General features: G+C 41.3%; 2 protein-coding genes and 1 long non-coding RNA gene across 3 annotated transcripts in view; 2 read left to right on the plus strand and 1 right to left on the minus strand.

Moving 5' to 3' along the window:
• LOC308471788 (uncharacterized protein) overlaps positions 1-2,254 on the plus strand; it is a gene marked incomplete at its 3' end in the record, with an annotated part of 143,068 nt that extends 140,814 nt beyond the window's left edge. Inside the window, exon 3 of the mRNA XM_080996065.1 lies at positions 552-2,254. Coding sequence (XP_080852191.1) covers positions 552-2,254 — 1,703 coding nt within the window. The remainder of the gene's footprint in view (positions 1-551) is intronic.
• LOC308470228 overlaps positions 1-4,899 on the minus strand; it is a 111,437-nt gene extending 106,538 nt beyond the window's left edge. Inside the window, exon 1 of the long non-coding RNA XR_013982280.1 lies at positions 3,460-4,899. This is a non-coding gene — a long non-coding RNA (uncharacterized lncRNA). The remainder of the gene's footprint in view (positions 1-3,459) is intronic.
• LOC308469920 (uncharacterized protein) overlaps positions 1-14,697 on the plus strand; it is a 102,441-nt gene that overhangs the window by 45,919 nt on the left and 41,825 nt on the right. The gene's annotated exons all lie outside the window — the stretch shown is intronic.

Consider the following 14,697-nt stretch of genomic DNA (forward strand, 5'->3'; position numbering starts at 1 on the left):
CTACTCAATAATGCTTCTTAATACTAGTTTCTGGAAAGCACAGGACTCTCGGGCTGAAATCTTGCTTGCTAGTTTCCCCCAGGCATCTGCTTGGCCACTTTGAGAACAGGATGTTGGACTAGGTGGGCCTTTTCCCAATCCAGCAGGCTCTGTTTAGGTTCTAATATGTTGCAATATTTTTACACTTACATGTGGCATCAGAACATTTCAGTTTTACTTCTTACTCATAGGAGAGACTGCTATTGGAGCCTGAGATCCTTTCCTCACTTGAAAAGGAAAAAGACAGATGTGTCTTAAAAGCCAGTTCCACTGTAGATCTCTACTATAAAATGATGCTGCTCTCTTAAGTGTGAATGGAGTGTTCATGGGTTTCTCTTGCCATTATCTCACCCTCATTCCTAAAAATTTGGAACATGGAGATGACAGTTGAGAATGGAGAAGGAGTGAAAATAAGAGAAGGTGCACATGGGAATTGATGTATGTTCAGTTCCTTTCTTGTCTTTCATAGAAGTCTAACAGGATTCTCTCCCTCCCCCCCAACTCCCAAACAGGTCAGGAAGACGATGGTCAAGATTCTACGGAACCATCTGTGAATTCATTGGGAAGAACAAAGAAACAGTTTAAATGCAGGGAATGTGGAATGTGCTTTAGTCACTGTAGAAAAATGAGGATACACCAACAAACTCACACAGGGGAGAAACCATTTGAATGTATGGAGTGTGGATGGAGCTTCAGTCACACTGGAGCCCTCAGAACACATCAGCGAACTCACACTGGGGAGAAACCGTTTAAATGTATTGAATGTGGAAAGAGCTTCAGTCTGAACGGAACACTTAGAATACACCAACGAACTCACACTGGGGAGAAACCATTTAAATGTATTGAATGTGGAAAGAGCTTCAGTCAGAATGGAGCACTTAGGAGACATCAACAAATTCACATGGAGGAGAAACCATTTAAATGTATGGAGTGCGGAGAGGGGTTCAGTCACAGTGGAGCACTTACGATGCATCAACGAACTCACACTGGGGAGAAACCGTTTAAATGTATTGAATGTGGAAAGAGCTTCGGTCTGAACGGAACACTTAGAAAACACCAACGAACTCACACTGGGGAGAAACCATTTAAATGTATTAAATGTGGAAAGAGCTTCAGTCAGAATGGAGCACTTAGGAGACACCAACAAACTCACATGGGGGAGGAACCATTTAAATGCATTGAATGTGGAATGAGCTTCAGTCGTAGTGCAGAACTTAGAATACATCAACGAACTCACAAGGGGGAGAAACCGTTTAAATGTATTGAATGTGGAAAGAGCTTCAGTCTGAACGGAACACTTAGAATACACCAACGAACTCACACTGGGGAGAAACCATTTAAATGTATTGAATGTGGAAAGAGCTTCAGTCACAATGGAGCACTTAGGAGACATCAACAAATTCACATGGAGGAGAAAGCATTTAAATGTATGGAGTGCGGAGAGGGGTTCAGTCACAGTGGAGCACTTACGATGCATCAACGAACTCACACTGGGGAGAAACCGTTTAAATGTATTGAATGTGGAAAGAGCTTCAGTCTGAACGGAACACTTAGAAAACACCAACGAACTCACACTGGGGAGAAACCGTTTAAATGTATTGAATGTGGAAAGAGCTTCAGTCAGAATGGAGCACTTAGGAGACACCAACAAACTCACATGGGGGAGGAACCATTTAAATGCATTAAATGTGGAATGAGCTTCAGTCGTAGTGCAGAACTTAGAATACATCAACGAAGTCACACGGGGGAGAAACCATTTAAATGTATTGAATGTGGAAAGAGCTTCAGTTATAGTGGAGAACTTAGAATACATCAACGAACTCACAAGGGGGAGAAACCATTTAAATGTATTGAATGTGGAAAGAGCTTCAGTTATAGTGGAGAACTTAGAATACATCAACGAACTCATACGGCAGAGAAACCATTTAAATGCTTTGAATGTGGAAAGAGCTTCAGTCAAAGTGGAAACCTTAGAAGACATCAACGAACTCACACGGGGGAGAAACCATTCAAATGCATTGAATGTGGAAAGAGCTTCAGTAGTAGTGGATACCTTAGAAGACATCAACGAATTCACACGGGGGAGAAACCATTTGAATGCATGGAGTGCGGAAAGAGCTTCAGTCAAAGTGGAAACCTTAGAATACATCAACAAACTCACACGGGGGAGAAACCATTTAAATTTATTGAATCTGGAAAGAGCTTCAGTCAGTAGAAACCTTAGCATACATCAACAAACTCACACAGGGCAGAAATCATTTAAATGCATTGAATGTGGAAAGAGCTTCAGTAGTAGTGGATACCTTAGAATACATCAACGAACTCACACGGGGGAGAAACCATTTGAATGCATGGAGTGCGGAAAGAGCTTCAGTCAAAGTGGAAACCTTAGAATACATCAACGATCTCACACGGGGGATAAACCGTTTAAATGTATTGAATGTGGAAAGAGCTTCAGTCAAAGTAGAAACCTTAGAATACATCAACAAACTCATACAGGGCAGAAACCATTTAAATGTATGGAGTGTGGAAAGAGCTTCAGACAGTGTGGAGACCTTAATATTCATGAGCGAATTCACCCATATCAATGTATGCAGTGTTCCACTCAATATCAAAGCCATATCAATGTATGCAGTGTTCCACTCAAGGTTCACTCTTTACTTCACATCAAGAAACTCATAAAGGCTGAAATCAATTTTAAATGCATGGAATCTGTGTGATGTACTGATTTTTGTATTTATATTTGTATACACATATATGTATTAAAGTAATGAAGGTCACATATACTGAATGTAGAAAAGAAGTTGCAAGTTGTTGCTAGATAAACGGGGAGAGTGTGAATCTGGAAAGCTCAAGGTCTGTGATGAATCTGTTGAGTTTTGTCCTCCGCCCTTCAATGCCAAAATGATGGGCTGCCCTTGTCTTGTGGATCAGCATCTGTCGGCTTCAGGGAAATGGGATACCTCAGATGTTGGGAAACAACGCCCATAAGCCTCAGCCCATATGGCCAAGAATGATTGGAGTTGTAGTTCAAAAGCTCAAGGGTGGAAAATCTCACACGTCTTACAACTTTTCATTATGAATAATTATAGGTAAAACCTTTGTTGATACAGAGCTCATTTTTAGCTTCCAGGAGCTTCTGCTTTATAAACAAACCCAAATATATTGAAACACTTTACATTAAAACCAACTTTCAGAACAGAGACAAACAAATTTTTTTTTAAAAAGCCCCTTTTTCCCCTTTACAAACCATTATCTTCTCAATCCAAGATTTGCTTTTCATATGTATAAAAATACTTGGTTAGCAGGGGGGTACAGAAATAATAATAAAAAAGCTACAATAAAAGCATTATTAGCATTTAAAAAGATATGCTAGTGGATGTTCAAGGCATTGAGTTACAAATTAAGGCAAAGATCAACCATTTCTTCTGCAAGCTGTTCCCCATCCAGTATTTCCCAGCTTCTGCCTTCTGAACTATGTTCCTCTGCAAACCACTGTTCCAAATCTATACAGTCCTCCTGCTCCTGGGAAGATTCAGATTGAGGCTCCCACAAATGTGCCTCAGTGCAGCTCTCCTCAGCTGGGTCCCTGGTTAGGTTTTGGTTTAGGGGAGCAAGCATGGGCCTGGACCTTGGGTGGGGGCGAGGGGAGAAGGGAAGAGAAGTAGAGGGGGTGCTTCTTTTTATGCACAAGGCTAGTTCTTGTTTCTCCAAAGTATGCACCTGTAATCAGCGAGTGTGCATTTAGCAGGAGTGTATCCCTTTGTCTTGGAGTGCAAGATTATTCAGAAGGCCTTAGAGCGAAGCGCGTGTATCGCATATGTTAAGTTGATTGCAGCCTTTTTTTAAATTAATATTCTTTATTGATTAAAAAATTTGCATGTCTATACAAACATTATGTACAATCTCTTAACAGGTAGAAAAAACAAAATAATAGAAAATAGAATATTTATAAAGAAAGAAAAAAATAAAGAATTAACAAAGATAAGAAACCAAGAAATAATAGTAAGAAAAAAAGACAAAGTTATTTACATAGTAAAACTACTCATCGACACAGTCCTTCCCATCCTTCTCATTATACTGTTTGATATAACATTCTATTTTACACAGGCTTACATTATATAATACCATTTCTTTTTTAAAAAAATATATTTATAAAAGTTTAAAAATTACAGAAAAAATAAAAAAGGAAAACAATAAAAGGTTTAACAGGACATACACCATAATACATAAAAAGAAAAACAAAAAAATACAACAATACAACGAAAAGAAACAAACACTAAAACACACATCCAATATTCCATATCTTTACCTTTCATTTACTTGTTTCATCGACCTCACACCTCCCTTTTTTGTATTCTAGTACAATTAACTATTTCAGCAAATTCTTTCCATCTTTCTCAATTTTTGTTCTATAATTTATCTTAACGGTCTAACCTTAAATTTTTCCATTTTGGCCCATTATCAATCAGCTTTTACTTAATTCTTTATTACATTTCTGCTAAAACCATCTAACTTCATTCCAGCATCCTTCTAGCATTCATTAATTTTGCAATGTTTTTGTAAATATACTTTAAATTTTTTCCAGTCTTCTTCCACCAACTCTTCTCCCTGGTCTCGGATTCTGCCAGTCATTTCCGCCAGTTCCATGTAGTCCATCATCTTCATCTGCCATTCTTCCCTGGTGGGTAGATCTTGTGTCTTCCAGTGCTTTGCGATAAGTATTCTTGCTGCTGTTGTAGCATACATGAAAAAAGTTCTATCCTTCTTTGGCACCAATTGGCCGACCATGCCCAGGAGAAAGGCCTCTAGTTTCTTCAGAAAGGTATATTTAAATACCTTTTTCATTTCATTATAGATAATCTCCCAGAATGCCTTAATCTTTGGGCATGTCCACTAAAGGTGAAAGAGTGTACCTTCAGTTTCATTACATTTCCAACATTTGTTATCGGGCAGATGATATATTTTTGCAAGCTTGACTGGTGTTATGTACCACCTGTAGATTCTTTTCATTAAATTCTCTTTTAAGGCATTACATGCCGTAAACTTTATATCAGTGGTATATAATACCATTTCTTTCTGCTTTGTATATATTCTTTTGATCTTTTTCTTTACAAATATCACTCAATTTCTGCTCATATGGAGTTATTTGTGCAATAAAGTTTTACATAATTCTTAATATTATCTATTCTCTAGTTCTTTTTTGTTTCAATATTCCTCTAACTGATCTTGTCAGTTTTGCTAATTGTAGTTATCACGAGTATCTGCCAATCTGTAATCTCTGGGTGCGTTTCATTTTTCCAGCTCCTTGCTATAAAGGTTCTAGCTGCTGTTATACCATACATAAACAATGATCTTATAACTTTTTAAATTTCTGATGGTAATATACCAAGTAGGAAAATCTTTGGTGTTTTGTTTTTTTAAAAGTAATTCTAAATAGTTTCTTAAACTCGTTATAAATACAGTGGTACCTCGCAAAACGAAATGCCTCGCAAGACGAAAAACGCGCAAGACGAAAGAGTTTTCCGTTTTTTGAGTCGTTCCGCAAGACGAATTTCCCTATGGGCTTGCTTCGCAAGACGAAACGTCTTGCGAGTTTGTTTCCTTCTTCTTAAAGCCGCTAAGCCGTTAATAGCCGCTTAGCCGCTAAGCCGCTAATAGCCGTGCTTCGCAAGACGAAAAAACCGCAAGACGAGACTCGCGGAACGGATTAATTTCGTCTTGCGAGGCACCACTGTATCATTCCAGTATTTGCCAATGGCTACACCGGTCCACCACATATGATAGTATGACCCCTTCTCTTTTTTACGTCAGGTTGATATTTTCCCTTTATACATTTTAGCAAGCTTTTTTGGGGTAAGATGCTATCTATATACCACTCCCTGCAAGGCCTTTCCCACCTGGCCTACGGGGCGGACCCAGACTCACCCAGCCCTACTATGTGAAATATGTATTCTGTAGTTGACCTTTGTAATGTGTTTTGAAATCTTTAAGATAATAGTTTAGTTTTCTGTTACGTTGCTTTGACCGTATACTCTATATTTCACATTTTTCACATTGTTTTATTTACCGTATTTTTCGCTCTATAACACACACCCGACCATAACACGCACGTAGTTTTTAGAGGAGGAAAACAAGGAAAAAAAATATTCTAAACGGAACAGTGGATGTATGATTTTTGTGGTTCATGCTGTGGCCACAGACATGTGATCTGATGGTGAGTTTGGGGTAGCCCAATGCAAACATCCTGAGGATCCATGTGGATCTGTGCTTTGTAACCACGTTTTAAGTGGGGAGGGAAGGAAAGCAGTCAAGGGACAAGGAGCACGCGTGGAGTGTGTGAAGAAGGATGCTGCTAATAATGCAGAAGAGGGGTATAAGGGGAGAAGGCTCCTCTCCTCTCCTGCTTTTCTCCTTTAAAGCAAGCAGGCTCTGCTTCTCTCCCTCCTCCCTGGCTCATCCCCCCGGCTTAGCGAGCTGAAAATCTTTCCTGGTATTTAGCGAGCTGAGTGTTGAGGAGAGAGGGACAGAGAGCCTGCTTGCTTTAAAGGAGCCAACCGGACACTCGTGTAAGCGGCTCCTCTCCTCTCCCGCTTTGCTCCTTTAAAGAAACAGCCTCTCTGTCCCTCTCTCCTCCCCACTCAGCGGCTATTCTCCCGTTTTGCTGTTTCAAAGTGAGCCACGGAGGAGGGAAGCATTCGCTCCGTTACACGCACAGACATTTCCCCTTACTTTCTAGGAGGAAAAAAATGTGTGTCATGGAGCGAAAACTATGGTATGTTTTATTGATTTAGTATGCTGTAAATAGCTTTGAGGTTTTTCTTAAAATTATAAAGTGGTATAGAAATTAAATTTAAAAAGTATAGAGCAGGGATATCCAACATGGGGTTGGGCAACAACTCCCATAAGCCTCAGCCCATATGGTCAAGATTGATGAGAGGTGTAGTTCAAAAGTTCAAGGGTGGAAAATCTCACCCGTATACAATCCCGTATACAAATAGCCAATTCAATTTCCTAGCTGCCAGCCTTTATGTGGCCAAAATGGAACCCTTCTTCCAAGGAAGAGAGGGAGGTACCAGTAACCTTGAGGCAGCTCCATTGGTTACGTATATCCAATAATTTTTTAGGTGGGGGGGAAAGATAGCCAAAGCCACGCAATGAGAACTGCACATGGTCCATGGATACAGAAAACTGGCTGTGGGGGTGGGGCGCTGGTAGACAGCAGAAATGGAAAACTGGAGAGGGATGGATAGCAGTGGAGTGTGCTGGAAAAGGGAAATGTTTTGGATCAGAAGCACTCAGTGCCTCAGCATTTTCATCCATGTCTTTACTGGAAAGGCTGCTCTGGTGCTTATCATTGGAGACAGAGAGAGTACCTTGCCTTCAACTTCTCCTCAATGCCAGCATCCACCTCCCATCATCCACAGCCATAGATGACGATTGCTGAGCCTGATGGGGGTTGTAATTCAGCAACATCTGGAGGGCCAGAGGTTCCCACACTTACTTGCAGGCTCCGTCCTAAGACCGAGTTCATCAGAGTTGGGTCCTTGTTGGCTAAGAGCGCTGGGGATGATGGGAGTTGTAGTCCAACAACATCTAGGCCCGCAGGACTCTGCCTCATGTTGGATTTTTGGCAGGGGTGTGTGTGTTGCCAGGATACTTTTTTCATCCTGCTTTTATTCTTTCTGTATAAAGAATGTAAATAATTTTAACTGATTTTAATAGCGTTCTGATACTGCTTTTAACTGCCGAGGGTGGGGCCTTATAGTGAAGGGTGGCAACAAAATAATAATCTGAATACAGTGCTCTGCATTGGGATGCAAAAGGGGCAAGCTAGGATGAGTTTCGTTTGCCTAACTGGGCTCCTAAAATTGTTTCCTATGGTAATGACACACGGCATGAGCCTCACAGAAGTGAGTGAAAAGCAAAATGAAAGCTATTCAATTAGTTAACCTTGACCATAGCAGAAATGCATTTTCCCACCTTCCCTTGAAACAGCCTTGCCCTACAATGCTGTGTCAGAAGCTGTCCATGGCAACGATCCCAGATCTCTGAAGGCAGGCAGTGGGGACGAGTGCTGTGTTGCCCTGTGAGGAACACAAAACGGCACTGGAGGCTGCCATTGTGGGCTCCATTGTGTTCACTGTCACCCCTGATTGCTTGCCTTCTCCACATCCACGCCACATTGAAATCACTCTAGTACCACTTCAGTCAGTCATGGCTTCCCTCAAAGCATTATGGGAGCTGTAGTGAGTCTGGCTGGCTGCTGCTGTTGCTGCTGCATGTCCCTGTTCACTGTTTCTGTGAGGAGAATACAGGACACTGCAAAAGACACAGGGTGCCATAAGCTAGACAGAGAGTGATCCCTCTCTATACATGTAAATAGAGAGACTTCTGTTCAGGAGATTTCTATATAAAGAACTCTTTATATAGGGGAAATGGGGACTAAGTGAGGTTGGAGTGGAACCATGTTTGCATGAATATGACAATGTAAAATATGTTCTCCATTTAAATTTCTATTAACATAATTTGTTCAGTTACCCAGAAGAGTCATTAGGCTTTTTTTTGCTGTAAGCTACTTCATACATTGTAAGAAGTGGGTCAGGAAACCCTTGATCCCGCTCCTTAAAATACCGAATGGACTCCTAAATCAATATGCATAGGCCCAGACTGCACTGCAGCCCACATCTCAGAATAACAGATAGGCACCATACTGAGATTTCTGTAACTGCTCCATACAGGGCATGTTATAAGGTGATAGTAAATCTGCTGCATACATGTTATCTATGTGCTTTGTGGAGTATGTTTGGGGGCTTAGAGGAAATTTCCTCAACTACAACCCAAAACGTCTTATTTACCTACCACATATTGCCTGCCTCTTAGGTGCAAAAAAAGTGGCAGCCCTAATTCCTAGACTGGCCCTTTGCAGGATCACATTCCATGGCTTTCCAATGAAGCTGCACTGAAGAATGTTAATGGATGAGAGAGGCTGTTGTTGTTAAAAATGTTTTTATTAAATTCTTGGGTACACCCAGAGTCCCTGTTTTCAAGTCACAGAATCCTTCAAACAAATCAGTCCTATTCAGAGTGAGACAGTACTGTTCTAGGCAGTATGGAGTTGGGAGGGGGAAGAAAAGGGGGGAGAGAGAGGGAAGGAAAGCGAGAAAGAAATAAACATTTCATTCATTTCTATAGTATGTGAGCTTTTGTGTCAGCGTCAGGTAAACAGGTATTTTATTTTTATTGGCAGTGGGAGAGACCCTGAGGGCTCAGGAGGTGGCTAGTTGCAGGATATTCGTCAAAGCAATGCCCAATCTCTGTGGTGCTCGAGAGTGACCCCCCAATGGCTGTTCACACATGCGAGGGAGCCATTGCCTGCTGCAGTCAACATGTGGCGACCGTGTGCATCTAAAATCCCAGGAGGCAGAGACACATGTGGCGACCGTGTGCATCTAAAATCCCAGGAGGCAGAGACCCAAATCTGGACCGTGACAAGGGGATGGTAGATCTCTAGCTAGGAACTGACCTGTGGGAATGTTTAGAAAGGCAGGAGAGGATATATTATTTGATGATATTCTTACTAACTTGCGTTAAAAAGTTCTATATCTTAGCAAAGTTCAAACATTCTCCTTTTCAAATTTGCACAGCAGTAAGTTTGTTGCAGGCTCGTGTGAGCCTCACTATTTAAGATTCCTGATAAGATCCCTTGTTATCCCTCTTTAGAAGTGTAGACAGGACAGTCTTACTAAAATCAATATAAAAGTAGTTTATTCATTTTCATTCAGTACACAATTAGATTCCTGAAGGCAGGCTTAAGTTACAAAAGTATATCTATATCTATGCATAAACTATAATATAAGGGAGTTAGTCCCAAGTGACTGCGACTGAGCAGTCACTTCTCCTAACACATAGAAAAAAACAAAATGGAGAAGGAAGAATGAAGCACATGGAGGAGGTGTGCTCCACCACCCAGAATAGGCCACACCTATTTCAAGTCACATGTAGAGGAAGCGCTTGTCCCAGCTCAGGAGGAAAGAGGAAGTTTTCTCCTGGGTGGCACAAAGCATTCCCTAGCATGTCCACTCTAGGAATGTTGTACCTGACTGCTATGAATTTCATATCCCACAGACCCAAGCTCCTCCTGCCCACTGACCAGAAAATGTCCCCCACAAAAAAAGCCCACCCTGAGATTCCTTCTCCTTTCGCTCTCCAATTTTACAAAGGCAAACTCCTATTATGCAAGAAATTGCTTTAAAAAATGGTGGTGGTTCCCTCATTGTGAATAAGTGAGGTTCATAGACCACAGAATGATAGAGTTGGAAGGGACCAAGAGGGTCTTCTAGCCGAACCCCCTGCAATGCAGGAACCCACAACCCCCAATGCTCTACCAACTGAGTTATCCCAGGACTCAGATCAAATTCAGCCGATAGGATTGCAATGAATCGGGAGCAAAGCTTTTCTATGAATATATTACCTCAAGTTATTCTGATGCTTCCAAATGCACTGGTACAAATAAATTTTCAGATTGAACAAGTAGTATAATTACTATTGGTTGGAGGATGGATGGCGGCTAACAGATTGAGGTTGAATCCTGACAAGACAGAAGTACTGTTTTGGGGGGACAGGGAGCGGGTTGGTGTGGGGGATTCCCTGGTCTTGAATGGGGTAACTGTGCCCCTGAAGGACCAGGTGCGCAGCCTGGGAGTCATTTTGGACTCACAGCTGTCCATGGAGGCGCAGGTTAACTCTGTGTCCAGGGCAGCTGTCTACCAGCTCCACCTGGTACGCAGGCTAAGACCCTACCTGCCCGCGAACTGTCTCGCCAGAGTGGTGCATGCTCTAGTTATCTCACGCTTGGACTACTGCAACGCGCTCTACGTGGGGCTACCTTTGAAGGTGACCCAGAAACTGCAATTAATCCAGAATGCGGCAGCTAGACTGGTGACTGGGAGTGGCCGCCGGGACCACATAACACCGGTTCTGAGAGATCTGCATTGGCTCTGTCGCAGGAAACACCCCCCCCCCTCATTACACTGTAATGCACAAGCACCACACACACCTCCCAACACCCCGACTTGGAGATGTCCCTTTAGAGGGACATCCCCTAAAGCCTTCCGTAAATAAGGAAGCGCTACCCTGACAGCCCCCGATCAAGAGAAACCCCGTAATTCCTCCTTTGTTTCCCCGTAAGCGCTCAGTTTCGCCCTATCTTTATTATGAGTAGACCGGGCGACCGAACTCTAGGTCAACCGGCGGCTGCCCGACCAATCAGCATTACCGAACAGCGCCCCTTGCGGCGGCCACGCAGGTACTGCAGGCTGCAGGCGCTCTTTTCCCTTTGACAGCTCTCAAATACAAAGTTTCCGAGTTCAATTGATCATGACTAATTTAATCAAAATGTTGCAAGTTGTTTCCGAAAGGCGAAAGTGCTTTGAACTTCAATGACAGTGTTCTTTATAAATTCACCATAAATCAGCCGTACCTTGGATTTTCACCGGACCACTTTTATTTCACTGCATATTACAAGGACTATCAAAGGGGGGTGGCCTGGTGTTGAACGGCCATAATCCCTTGACCGTGCAGTCACGTACACGGCTGCCCTTCCCCAGTTGGCGGGGCAACCTTGATAGCCATCCTGATGGGCTCAGACGGAACGCTATCAGAAACAGAATAAACTGCATACGATAGTGTATTCCACACGGACTCTGACAAAGGACCATGGCCGGATTCCCCTCAGGGGGCAGGAAAACTTCGCCCTTTCCTTTGTTCCTAAAAATGACTTATGTGGGGTGGGGAGAGGAGGTCTCTGCCATGTGTCAAGACGCTCATATTACCTGGGCAGCCCCTCCTCGACTCCTCCTGTTTTTAATATAATCATGATGTAAATATGATGTAATTCTGTTTTTTTTTTTCATAGATTTTTATTGGTTTTACACCATTTTTTAAGACAATACAAACAAACAAATAAACAAAGAAAAAAAATAGAACACAAAACACAAATTAACACGAATAATTCCATCTCCTTTTTTTCCATAAACCTAACTTCTCCGACTCCCCCAAACCTCCCCTTTCTACATCCTAATTTTCAAATTTATTCCAGCAAATCCTCAATTTAATTTTAATTGATTTCTCCCTTCTTACTCTTTAACTTAATCTTATGTCACTGTAATCTCCTTTTCTTACTTGAACCTCAACATTTTAACATTCATTAATTTTATAATATTTCTTTAAGTACACTTTAAATTTCTTCCAATCCTCCTCCGCCGTCTCTTTCCCCTGTTCACGGATTCTGTCGGTCATTTCTGCCAGCGTCATATAGTCTATCACCTTCATCTGCCATTCTTCCAGAGTGGGTAAATCTTGAGTCTTCCAGTACTTTGCAATGAGTATTCCTGCTGCTGTAGTGGCATACATAAAGAAATTCCTATCCTTCTTCGACACCAATTGGCCGACCATGCCCAGAAGAAAGGCCTCCGGCTTCTTAGGAAAGGTACATTTAAGTACCTTTTTTATTTCATTATATATTATTTCCCAAAACGCCTTAATCTTCGGGCATGTCCACCAAAGGTGGTAAAAAGAACCTTCAGTTTCTTTACACTTCCAACACTTATTATCAGGCAAATGATATATTTTTGCTAGCTTGACTGGGGTCATGTACCACCTATAGATCATTTTCATAATATTTTCCTTTAAGGCATTACATGCCGTAAATTTTATACCGGTGGTCCACAACCGTTCCCAGTCAGCGAACATAATATTATGACCAAAGTCCTGTGCCCACTTAATCATAGCTGATTTAACTATTTCATCTTGTGTATTCCATTTCAGCAACAAGTTATACATTCTTGACAAGTTCTTAACATTAGATTCTAACAGTTCTGTTTCTAATTTCGATTTCTCCACCTGGAAGCCAATTTTCTTGTCTTGTTTATAAATCTCCATTATTTGGTAATAATGGAGCCAGTCTCGTACTTTTGTTTTTAATTTTTCAAAACTCTGTAATTTCAATTGATCCCCCTCCTGCTCCAAAATTTCACAATATTTTGGCCACCTGGCCTCCATGTTAAGTTTTTTCACTGCTTTAGCTTCTAAAGGTGACAGCCACCTTGGGGTTTTATTCTCCAACAAGTCTTTATACCTAATCCACACGTTAAACAACAGATACTGAGTCGGAACGGTTTCAGAGGGAGACAGAGTTAACGGTGGTCAAGAAAGTGAAATACCTAGGGGTAAACATAACAGCAAAAAATCTGAGTCTATTTAAAGATAACTATGAAAAATGCTGGTTAGAAATTAAGAGAGACTTGGATAGTTGGTCAAGATTAAAACTTTCTTTGTTAGGCCGAATAGCTGCCATCAAGATGAATGTATTGCCAAAAATGTTATTTTTGTTTCAGACACTACAGATTGTAGACAAGACAGAGTGTTTCCGGAAGTGGCAGAAAGATATTTCCAAATTTGTCTGGCAGGGCAAAAAGCCCAGAATTAAGTTCAAGATATTAACGGATGCGAAAGAAAGAGGGGGCTTTGCCCTGCCAGACCTAAAGCTGTATTACGAAGCTGCAGCTTTCTGCTGGCTAAAAGATTGGCTACTTCTTGAAGATACGGATGTATTAGATTTGGAAGGTTTCAATAATGCATTTGGATGGCATGCATACTTATGGTATGATAAGGTTAAGACAAACAAGGCCTTTAAGAACCATATTGTCAGGAAAGCAGTATTTAATGTCTGGATAAGATACAAAGACTTATTGGAGAATAAAACTCCGAGGTGGCTGTCACCCCTAGAGGCTAAGGCCCGAAAAAGAGCCAATATGGAGGCCAATTGGCCAAAATATTGGGAGATATTAGAAAGAGATGGTAACAATTGGAAATTGCAGAGTTTAGAGAAAATGAAAGATAAGGTGCGAGACTGGTTACACTATGCTCAGATTAAAGAAGTTTTTAAAAATGACAAAAAGTTAGGATTCCAGGTGGAGAAGTCAAAGTTGGAAACTGAACTGTTAGAACCTAAGACTAAAGTACTTTCAAAGATGTATAATTTGTTGCTGAAATGGAATACACAAGACGAAATGGTTAAATCGGCAATGATAAAATGGGCACAGGATATTGGGCATAATATTATGTTTGAAGATTGGGAAAGGTTATGGACCTCTGGGCTGAACTTCACTGCATGTAATGCTTTGAAGGAAAATGTAATGAAAATGATATACAGATGGTACATGACCCCAGTCAAATTGGCCAAAATATACCATTCGTCTGACAATAAATGTTGGAAATGTAAGGAAAATGAAGGAACTTTTTTTCACCTCTGGTGGACTTGCCCGAGAGTGAAGGCCTTCTGGGAGATGATATATAATGAGTTAAAAAAGGTGTTTAGGTACACCTTTACTAAGAAACCAGAGGCCTTCCTCTTGGGCATTGTCGGCCAGAGTGTGTTAAAGAAGGACAGAACATTTTTCATGTATGCAACAACGGCAGCAAGGATACTGATTGCTAAGAACTGGAAAACTCAAAATCTACCTACGCTGGAAGAATGGCAGATGCAGCTGATGGACTATATGCAACTAGCTGAGATGACCGGCAGAATTCGAGACCTGGGAGAAGAGAGGATGGAAGAAGACTGGAAGAAATTCAAGACTTATTTGCAAAAGTATT

Source organism: Podarcis pityusensis, assembly GCF_964106645.2.
Source record: "Podarcis pityusensis genome assembly, chromosome: 2".
In the NCBI taxonomy this organism is placed as follows: domain Eukaryota; kingdom Metazoa; phylum Chordata; class Lepidosauria; order Squamata; family Lacertidae; genus Podarcis; species Podarcis pityusensis.